Raw genomic sequence first — 11,424 nt, 5'->3', positions numbered from 1 at the left:
GATTGTTGTCATGTAAACATTGTCTTGTTACTCCTGAATCTGTGAGGAAGATCAACCTGGGCAGGTTGTCCTCTCTTAAGTCATTCACGTCTTTGACTTTTCAATGAATTAACACAAAATAATAACTTTCTTTAACCAATCCTGATCACTGGGGTGTGTATTTTGAAGTGATGTTGCTCCAAAACAGCTGTGTGACTGATTTACCTAAAAACTGCCATTCTTTCTGAAAAATCGAAAAACCTGTACAAATGTATTGAGGGAATTGCTCTTTAGGGTTTGAAGTCACAGGGAAAGACAGAGTTTATTGTGAGGTTTCAACAATCCCAAAAACCTGGACCAGGACCTGAACCACTGAACGTTTTCCCTCTGACAGGTAGAGATGGCTCTGCCAACCGAGCCATGCCATCCACGATTATGACCCAACTATAAGCAGAGCCTTGTTCTTCGTGCAATGACACAAGAGCCTACCAGATGGGAGACAGACGGCATCAAAAAGCTCCTTAGACTCTGGAAAAAGCTGAAGGGACTAAATGGCGTTCTGTACAGAGTGGCGAAGGACAACAGATTCAACGAAAAAGTCATCCAGTTTGTTGTGCTAGATAGCCTTCGATACCAGATTTTGATAGGCCTCCATGACAACACTGGCCATCAAGGACCCTATCTCTTGCCAGAGAAAGATTCTTCTAGGTTGGAATGGAAAGAGACGTTGTGAACCATGTTTGCCGTTGTGAGAAATGTATTGTTGGCAAAACACCTAAACCTGAAGCCTTGAAAACATTCAGACTTCTGAACCAATGGAACTGGTCTGTATTGATTTCTGGACTGCTGAACTAAGTGGCGACAAATCAGCTGATGTCTTGGTCTTCACAGACCCTTTTTCCAAAATGGCTAACCCCTGTCGAAGTTAGTCTTCAAAAACGTCTGTTGTGGGATGATTTCTTCTGCGTGTATGGTTTTACGAAGAGGATCCATTCCAACCAAGGCGCCAACTTTGAAGGTAGGCTAATGAGAGACCTTCTGGACATGGCTGGGGTGGAAAAGTCGCACACCACCCCGTACCACCTGATGATTAATGGTGTTGCAGAACGCTTTAATCCGTTAAGAATACTTCCACCGACCTTCAGCTATAACTGTATAGTGCACTAGACCACCGGCTTTGCCCCATTTTTCGTGACGCTTGGGCGAGTCCCATGTCTTACCATTGACCTCATGTTCCAACATGTTCTCCAAGACGATAAGGTGGTCAGCCATCATGAGACAGACAAAAACAAGAGGACGTATCTCCAGGCTCTCAGAAAGATGGAGCACCAGCGGGTTTGGTCTGGTGTCTGTCAGGTTTCAATGGCCTGGAAGTTCAAATTCACCTGGAAAACATTTGATATATTGTGATGTAATCCTGAATCAGAATTTATTGTTTAAACTTACACTTCATGACTGTGATTATTGCGATAAAGAGGGCTGCCAGTACAGTGCTATAATAACAACTGTGCGCTCTAGGCATGGGTATAGTACTTCCTCCATCACCCATCAGAAAGTACCCAGCTGGTACCAGTGCTTGCTGGTACATAGAGGATCTGCATAGGACAAGAGCATCCTGCGCAGATCCTCAGATGCCAATGTACACATCAATAAACCTCATATATTATAGACTCTTTTTTAATGACAGGTATATGCAGAGCGTCAGAGCGTCAGAGCGTCAGAGCGTCAGAGCGTCAGAGCGTCAGAGCGTCAGAGCGCCAGAGCGTCAGAGCGTCAGAGCGTCAGAGCGTCATCACATGCCAGATTACGCTCTGAGGAAGACAACAGATGCAGCTGAAACATGTCACTCGTTAAAAAAGAGTCTGTAATATACATGTTTAGAATGACAAAATGAACAATTCAACTATCAATAAACCTGATTTGGCATCACAAATAGCTGCAGTATGATAGAGGGAAAAGGTTTTCTGTTTAGGTAACAGATGTGTTGTGGCTCTGCAGGAGGAGGAATTAGAAGGTGACACCATCAACGACCCCATCAGCACAGCGGAATACCTGATGACCAGCAGGAGCATCAGTGTCAACAAAACCATGCTCCCTGGAAACCTTGAAGCTGGTGAAGAGAAAAGAAGGTGAAAACATCAGAGATACTGTCGCCTGCGGAAAAAAAGGTTCTGCAGTCACATCTAATAACGCACCACGAAGCATCATAATGCGGTTTGTGTCGAGAACCATGCAGGATGGAGCCTGGAGGAGATCCAATGAGGCTCCAGTCTGTGGAGAGATGCACCTCCAGTGTTGGGCCTAGGCATCCATGGCTCACCCCCTCCTTACAAAGGGTGGGGGCAGGATGACCACGTTTCTTTGAGAACAAAGAAACATGTGATCACCACTGGAAAAATTTGCCATTGGTCACGTCAGACCCCACCAGGGATCCACCAACTCCGCCACACCCATGGTCTGGAAACCTGAGACGAGCTCAAGGAGACTGGGTAAGAAGCAGCCTGGCACCAGAGGGTGCTGGAACACAACGCGCAGGTATAAAAGTCAGACCCGTGAAAACACACCCATCTCCAAGACGGATTCGCGTCGAGCAAGACGCAGGACTTCGTACGGGGACACAAATGAGACTGATGTTTTGGTAAAAAAGCTAGTTCCAGTTTATCTGGTGGTGCCCCTTTTCATTATTTAGAGATAAATAATGAATTTATTCAAATTAATAATTTTTCATTTATAAATAATTTTTGATAATTTATTAACTTTTAAGTAATTACTTGATTACTGAGGAGTTGTTAATGAGTAAATGACGATTTACTTCCATTAATAATCTAAATTTTTCAGAAATTACTTGTGAAATTACCAGTGATTTATTACTTTCAGTAATCTATTACTTACAGTGATTTAATGCTAATAACCAACCATAAATCCCAACATATGTATACATCTTATATACATGTGTATATATGTATTTATATTATATACGTCTTGTATTGGTTCAGTTACGTGCTTTTAAATAACCGTAATATATTTGGTGTTTGGTTCGTTCAATATCAACTGGTCCTACAATTTGTCCTTGTGACCCGTCCCTCTAAAGAGAGGACATCTGTCTTCAGGGGACATTTGCCCTTGGATTTTAGGGCGTCCCTACATCAGAGGTTTGACTATATGTCACACTCGTTTGAAATCAACCTGTCCAGGTAGGAAGCAACACTAATTGTGAATCAATTTCACCTGTTGTGCAAATGAAACAGACAACAGGTGGAAATGAGAGACGATTATCAAGACAGCTCCTAGAAAGGAGGTTCTGCAGGTGGTGACCACAAACCATGACGCTGTTCTCCTGGTTCCTGGCTGATGTTCTGGTCGCTTTTGAATGTTGTTAATGTAGCATGAGGCGCGTCTACAAGCAACACAAGTTGCTCAGGTTGTGCAGCTCATCTCCCAGCACAGTGTCCAGAGCATGGAGGACATACTAGGAGACAGGCCCCCCAGTACACCAGGAGATGTGTGTGTGGGGGGGGGGGGCGTAGGAGGGCAGCAAGCCAGCAGCAGGACCACTACCTCCTCCTTTGTGCAAGAAGAAACAGGAGGAGCTCTGCAACATGACCTCCATCAGGTCACTAATGTGATGATTCTGCTCAAACGGTCAGAAACAGACTTCACCAGGGTGCTATGATTTCCCACGTCCACAAGGGGGAGCTGTTCTCACAGCCCAACCAGAGGGCCATTGGCATTTTGCCAGAGAACAGCAATATTGGCAGATTGGCCATTGGCGTCCTGTGTTCTTTACAGATGAGAGCAGCTTCACACTGAGCACATGTGACAGACGTGACAGAGTCTGGAGAACGTGGAGGACGTTCTGCTACAGCAACATCCTCCAGCATGAGAGGTTTGGCCGTGGGGCAGTAATGGTGTCGGGAGGCATTTCTTTGGATGGCCCACAGCCCTCCATGTGCTAGCCAGAGGTACCCTGACTGCCATCAGGTACCGGGATGAGATCCTCAGACCCAGTGTGAGACCAGATGCTGGTGCAGTGGTTCCTGGGTTCCTTCTGATGCAGGACAATGCCAGGCCTCATGTGGCTGAAGTGTGTCAACAGTTCTTCCATGATGAAGGTCTTGATGCTCTGGACTGTCCTGCCCGTTCCCCAGACCTGAATCAACTGAGCACATCTGGACACCGTGTCTCGTTCCATCCACACGTTGACCACAGACTGTCCAGGAGTTGACTGATGCTTTGATTCAAGTCTGGGAGAACATCCCTCTGGAGAACCTCACTCAGGAGAACATCCCTCTGGAGAACCTCCCTCAGGAGAACCTCCCTCAGGAGAACATCCCTCAGGAGAACCTCCGCCGCCTCATCAGAAGCATGCCCAGGGGTTGTAGGGAGGTCCTCCAGGCAGGTGGAGGCCCAACACACACTACTGAGCCTCATTTTGACTCGTCTTGAGGAAGTTTTTCTGACGTTGGATCAGCCTGCAATGTTTTATTTTTAGTATGATCTCATATCCAGACCTCCATGGGATAATAGTTTGGATTTACATTGATATTTTAATGTTATTTTGTTCTCAACGCACTCCACTATATATTGAATAAAGAATTTCAACTGCAATATTTCATTAATTGAGATCTAGGATGTTATTGTAGTGTTCCCTATATTTCACTGAGCAGTGGAGAAACGCGTTAGATTACTCGCTACTGAAAAAAGTGGTCATGTGAGAAGAACGCGTTACTAATTAATGCGTTACAGGCATCACTGATGTCAATACATTTATTTTATTTCCATGATTCATTTTCCCTGTCATGTTTATACGTTACATATGTAGTACTGAAAGAACAAAGTGTACACTGTCATCAGCCACAATAAAACAGAGACATTATGAACCTGTTCATTACCAGACATTTCCTTTGGTTAGAGAAGGAAGTTCAATATTTACTTCAAGTTATTATAATATTTAATAGATATATTATGGGAATATTATACATTTAGTCCACATGAAGCCCAATTTGATTGATGGACCAGTAAAATAACAGTACATTAATAAAGATTAAAAAAAAACAATTTAAATTTGAACAAGCCTTTAACACCGACTCCTGGTGCAAAACTCTGGTACTTCTGTTTCACTACATCGCTGCGAGCATAACTGTAAGAAATGAATGGACTTGTTTAAAGGTTCAAAGTTTTCTGAGTATTTTTTTCCACACCTTGTGAGGTCATTCCAACAGAACTATTGTGAGAAGAACGCAAAGGAAACGCGCCTCGTTGTACAATTTATTAGAAGAGTTTGAGGTACTAAGTGGAACATTTACAGGACCCGAAAGCCTGGCGGTGGGAGGACGTCGGGGCGGTGCAGATCAGATGGGGCGCTCTCGGGGGCGGGTGACGTACTGCCACCACAGAGGGGGGAGGTCTCCGTCCTTGCGTGCAGGAGGGAGGGCCTCGGTCTTGGGTCCGTCGGTCGGGGTCTCGGCCTCCAGCTGGGCCACCTTGAAGCAGAGAGACACGTTTTAAGAACAAGGGGTCACTTCCCGTGGTCAGCAGGTCCTCTCTGGGGGTTTCTCCACACCCCCCCCCCCACAATCTAAAACACTTATTGGGTTTACAGTTTTATTTTAATGTACACACTTATTTATTTACTTTCTTATCTTAACTCCATTTATTTCTTTTCCCACTTTCATTCTATTTCTAATCTTTTATCTGACGCTCCAAGTCAGTTTGTGGTGTTAATACTTTATCTTAATCTATTCATCTTCAGACCTTTTAAAGCTTCAACTTGTTTCCAAGGCTCATTCTTACAGTTTCAATCGTGCATGAAGCTTTTTAATTTGTACTGAGCTGCATTAAACGTGTTGCATATAGAAAGTCTGATTTATTGTTGGGTTGGCAGGAGTGGACGTCGTTAACCACAATGGAAGATTCTGAACCTTAAATAAAAACAGAAAAAGTCGTCCTCCATTGTTCCACATTCCTGTCCTGAATCTGTCTCACGTTACAGTGAAACAGCAGTTTCAGGTTTTCTCTAAATCCTATGTGGGGTTTTTTCCAGGATGCCCTGTGATCTGCCACGTCCACACAGCCCAGAGAAGTGAGATGATAACAGATGAAGGTCAAGGCCTCTTCATCCTCCATAAGAAGAAGACGAAGGTTCAGCAGTGCAGGTCCTGCCCAACAAAATGACGTCATTTCCGTCTTCCAGCTCCGTCTGGCTGGAGAAATTAGTTTGGTCTGTACCAACCGTCCTGGCTGAACTATGTAGGAGCTGCTCTGCTGAACCTTCTGCTCTGCTGTGCTGCTCATGCATGTTCCAGCTCTCTCATGACTATCAATCATATTTTAATCATATTTAGCTTGTAATATCACTACTGTACGAGCGCCGCAGCTCATTAAAATGTCGGAGTGCAGGCTTACGTGATGCACCTGAACGCATCACGAACAGCTGTCAGCTCCTGTAGTTAATACCGGACCAACAACTCTCTCTTTTATTACTGAACAAGTTCAGAGAAATTTATTTCTGAAAGCACTGGAGGCCAGAAATAAACTGTGCAGTTAAAAAGTTTAAACGCCGCATCACAGATGTGTGGCTGCTGTGGGGGGGGGGGGGGGGGGGGGGGGGGGGGGGGGGGCGTGGCCTATCGTGAGGGGGCGTGGCCTGCGAGTTCGACAGCTTCTTATCGGTGTATGAACGGTCCTGCAGAAAAAGCCTTTTTTTCAGCAGCTGGGTGACGTCACTGCCCAATTTTCTTCTTGTTCTTATGGGTTCAGGAAGGGAGGATGCGGAGGCCTTGAGGGTTGAACTCTGGAGCCACCTGCTGGATCTGAACCCTCCACTTTATTCTGGAAACTCCGGCGTCACAAACATCCACATCTTTTCCGTCCAGTCGCAGAAAAAGCTGTCAATTACACACAGTCTCCTCAAACAAGTTCAACTGAAATGTTGACCCCTTTTATTGTTTCTGCCAATTTACTACGCCTCCTTGACATGTGGATCACCTCCACCCTCACCTGTGGTCATGACTGACGGAGTGAGGTGGACACGAGGAGCTGAAATGAGTTTTCCCTGCAGGGTGGACGCGTCACGGTTGGTGATAGGCGAATGGATGGATTGTCCAAGAATAACAAGATTAAACACGTATTGCACGGCTCATCTTAAAGCTCGTCTCCCAGGATCCACACGGGGGAAAATGAAAATATTTCTGAAGCACTTTTATTTGTTGGTCTACATCTCTAATAAGGTATCAGAGCCTTTCTGAAGGAAATTCCTCGTTACACTCATACAAGCACGTATTTCTCGCATTTTAATTTGGCGGAGCATCCCCCCCCCCCCCCATGTTTGTCGACATCTTAGTGTCGCGGAAACTCCCAAAGATTTCTGAGGCCTCGTGTCACAAGATCCCCTTCGTACACTGGATCTCGATTTGCACTGGAAAAGTGATCAACGATCAGTTTCACAACATTTCGGACGACTTCTCGAGGCTTTTAGACGCTTTCTTTGAGAAAATCTGGATTTTTCTTTTTTGTTTTTTTCAGGCTGAACTGGTCAAACGTTGATATTTTCACTGTTGCTGCCACGACGACCACGTCTGACATCCCAGAATGCCTTGCAGCAAGTTTCCCCAAGAGGATATATCAGTCAAGAAAACATAAACAGTTTGACGGCAACAAATTCCGGTGAGTTTGTAAACAAACTGCTGCAGTCAGACTCTTCAACCGAGCCTGCTCCCAGGAGACCACTGCACACCACCACCGGACAATATCACTCCACTCCAGCTGGACAAGAAGTGGTGCTACAACTACAGTAATCTATAAGAACGTATTTATTATGTAAAATACATCCACCCCCATATTCTGTACATGTCCACACCTATAGGCACCGTGTGCATATTTTTATTAGATTGTGTTTTTATCTGCTTTTTTTTTTTCATTTTTCATTTCATTTCCAATTTTATTTCGAGCGACACAACACGGGCATAAAAGCCAGAAAAAAAAATACAATAAAATAAAACATAATATCAACACTCTAGCTCGAAAAGGAGTGGGAAGAAGACAAGCTTATTAAGTCCCACCCCTGTTCATAAACTTAAATAATAATGATAATGTGGCTGCTACAATAACACTGTTAAAATAAAACAGAAAATAAAACAACAACAAAAACAGCCAAGACATATAGTCTATTAGATAATGTAAGATATTACTAATACAATATAATCACTTAGTTATTTCTTGTTAACTGAATTACATGTTACAATAATAATAACCATAATGATAAAAATAATGATACCAATAACAATAATAACAATAATAACAATAATAACAACTGCAATAGTATAATAGTAACAACAACAATAGACTATGTCTACGTGTACTTCTTTCTCTGTACTATCCTGTTGTACCACTGCACATTTCTCCACATGTGAGATAAATAAAGGATATCTCATCTTATCTTATCTTGTCTTATTTTATCTTGTCTTATTTTGGTGGGATCAGTTTGGGAAACGAGTGGCGGCGGTCTTGTTTTGTCGTTTTTGTCTCCGTGCAAACGTGAGACCTTTTATGGGAAGTGAAGTTTTAAAGATTTTTTTTTTCTGGTACAGTGACTTTAAACTACACAACATAAAAAACATAGTAAGATATTCCTAAAAAGAAGTAAATACGCATATAAATTCTTGGGAAGCCAACCACTCCAGTGATTTTGTTTTAAAATTACAATTCTCGCAGATCAAAAGGAGAAAAAGCTTCAGACAGTTTAAGTGTGTTGAAAACTTTGATGGTAGAAACTACACGTGAATACTCAGTGGATTAGATGTTACAGCCGATTGAAAATCGATCGATGAGAAGGTAAAACGTCGACTCGTTCTCCTCTAATGTGGGACAGAGAAGGTTTTCCCCGGCGGCTGCAGAGGAGATTCTGACTCACCTCTTTGTCCCAGCTCTCCATCCTCAGCTTCTTCCACTGCTCCCTCTTGGAGAAGTAGTCGGGGTACATGGCCTTCTCCGAGGGGTGCCAGTGGTCCAGCGCCCACTCTGGGACCTGCAGGAGACACGGCGGAGCTTCGGCTTCACATCAACACCTACTTTTTTAATACCCGACCTTCACAGGACGTCTAATAACTTCTATTTGAAGGGTTCTCACAGGTCAATTCCAGTCTTTTATATATAAAGTCTTATATTATTATTACTGTTATTTATTTATTTATTTATTTGAGAGGAAAACTTTGTCGTTTTTCTTTTTCTTTCCTTTCGTACCTTGATATTCGAAATAAACATTTCAAACCAAAGTCCAGTCTTTTAACGGTCACAAACATTTATACACGGTATAATGTGCCGTGAATTCTTTCTAGTACTTCTTCCGCACCGAAACCACTATTTTACTAATAGGACTAGAGAAGCAAAAATCTAAAACCACACAACAATGTTCATTATTATAAGAATGGAAATTAAAAACGGGCAAGAAGCGAATCAGGGATGACGGAGACGGTAAATAATATAAGAAGAAAAGGTGTGTGAACGTATTAAACAGCTGCAATCTCTACATTACTGCTGACTACTTTGTTCAGCTAAACTAAACCGTGTACAAATATCTCTAGATTTCTTGATGAATACATTGATCAAAAACGCCGAATTTAATCGGTTGGTTGGTCTGGTACAGAAAGACTATTTTACTGTCGCCAAAGTCCTTCAGCAAGTACGTTTATATACTAACGCCTCTCCAACGAGGACAAAACATCATTTTCATTCTATTCCAATTAATTCAGCTTCTTATATCTTTTGTCAAAACATATGAGAACTGCATCCCAGCGGTTGTGCGGTACTACAGACACCAACTCAATACAGAAGAATTGTTAAGGTGTTTGGATTTCGGACCTTGTAGCACTCGTATCGCTCGTAGGACGTCCCTCCTGGGGAGTCGGGGAAGATGTAGGGCTGGGGATGCTGGTTGGTCCAGAACTCCTCCTCTCCCGCCTTCAGCAACATGGTGGCCTTCACCATGTCCTTCTCCTCCTTGCTCTCGTCGAAGCGGGCCCGCAGCATGCACGCGTAGAAGCGGTACTTGTCTCTGCGGGGAAGAGGAACGACACGACGGCGTGAGTTTTCCCCTCAAACTGAACGAGTTCAATCCAAAACTCGATGTATCCCCCCCCCCCCCCCAAACATTAAGGACAGGGCAGTATGAAGAAAACAGAGTTGGCAAAGAAAAGCCCAGGATCAAGCTGGGAGCTTTTCCTTTGTGCCGTTTGAATGTTCCAGCTGTGGAGTTCTCTCAAAAACTTCTCTAAAGGAAGTTTCCTGTACACGTAAGTGTGTTTGCGTCCTTATGGATTAATGGTCTTCATCTCAGCTGACGTCACAAAGCAAGTATAGAGGATGGATGATGAAGAATGAATGACGATGATGATGGGTGGATAAATAGATGTAACTTCATGGGATGGAAAACTGAAGTGGAACAGGTTCACTTAAAATCTAAACTGTCACAAACAATGTTTTAGTAGATAATACGTTTGTAATGTTAAGAACTAGAGAACTGGTATAATCCCAAAACGTGATATTCCCGGGGGGGGGGGGATCCTGTGACGTAGCGCCAAACAGAATAAAAGCTAGAGTTCAGTTAAATAGGAGAGAAACTTGCTCTCCGGATTTGGGACAAACTGATTTAAATACGTCGAGTATCTTGACTGTGTACCCCTTCATGTATCAAGTACATACTTGGTCTAAACCCGTTGGTTTATATTGAGATGAGCTGGCGCCGTGCAGACATCTGATAACTCCATATACGGTCTTTTATCTTTAATCCTTCAGTCGTTGCTTTACGTGTCTGAACCCCCCAGGAGGATGAATAGAAACACGGTTCCTCAGTGACCTCCTGCCAGAAGCGAACCCTCAACCTGGCCTGTCCAGCAGTGATTCGCTGGTGTCCCCTCAGGTCTCCACTAAACCGGGACTCCGGGAGTCTCAGGGAGACTTACCTGAACACACACCAGGACTCCAGGTGTCTCAGGGACTTCTTGTAGAGGCGCAGGACCTTCTGCTGGTGGCTCAAATAGGCCGACGCCATTTTCACCGTCCTGTCACCTTCTTCAAGCACCGCTGAGGATTCTGGGACTTTGTGACGTGCGAACCATAGACGTATATAAAGTAGACGTCGCGTAGGCTGCCGCGCGGCAGGACATATGGCCGCCATCTTGGTCCGGTGTAGTTACCGGATCTGTCCCCCGGACATCAGAGAGAGGAGACGACTCAGTATGGAGGTATTATTGGTGAAAAGGGTTTGTGTACTTGTAAAAGTGAATTTGTAGTTGTGTACCTGTAGAATTGTTTTCTCTCCACAAATACCACACCACACTTACAAGTCACAAATTCTTAATTACAGGTGAATAAATCCTGTTTTACAGATTAAAAAAAACTCTCATGCTGACATTTTCCCTCCAATTGTTGCCGTACATCTGGTGAAGA

At 43.8% G+C, this 11,424-nt stretch overlaps 1 protein-coding gene across 1 annotated transcript; it reads right to left on the bottom strand.

Moving 5' to 3' along the window:
• Positions 1-4,717: 4,717 nt before the first annotated feature.
• On the bottom strand, positions 4,718-11,062 carry ndufb9 (NADH:ubiquinone oxidoreductase subunit B9). Its single transcript, XM_080485396.1, has 4 exons — positions 10,938-11,062; positions 9,838-10,030; positions 8,891-9,004; positions 4,718-5,462 (listed from the first exon to the last, which is right to left on the bottom strand). Exons 1-4 carry the CDS (start codon positions 11,024-11,026, stop codon positions 5,331-5,333), a joined length of 528 nt encoding a protein of 175 aa, XP_080341522.1. The 5' UTR covers positions 11,027-11,062; the 3' UTR covers positions 4,718-5,330.
• Positions 11,063-11,424: the final 362 nt, after the last annotated feature.

Source organism: Lipophrys pholis (assembly GCF_963383615.2).
Source record: "Lipophrys pholis genome assembly, chromosome: 17".
NCBI lineage: Eukaryota > Metazoa > Chordata > Actinopteri > Blenniiformes > Blenniidae > Lipophrys > Lipophrys pholis.
This window is presented reverse-complemented; position numbering and strand designations above follow the sequence as displayed.

Coding starts and splice junctions, on each gene's coding strand:
- ndufb9 (XM_080485396.1), bottom strand. CDS start 11,026: ATGGCGTCGGCCTATTTGAGCCACCAGCAGAAGGTCCTGCGCCTCTAC. Junction 10,031..10,937: donor GAGTCCTGGTGTGTGTTCAG/GTAAGTCTCCCT, acceptor TCTTCCCCGCAG/AGACAAGTACCGCTTCTACG. Junction 5,463..8,890: donor TGGAGAGCTGGGACAAAGAG/GTGAGTCAGAAT, acceptor CTCTGCTTCAAG/GTGGCCCAGCTGGAGGCCGA.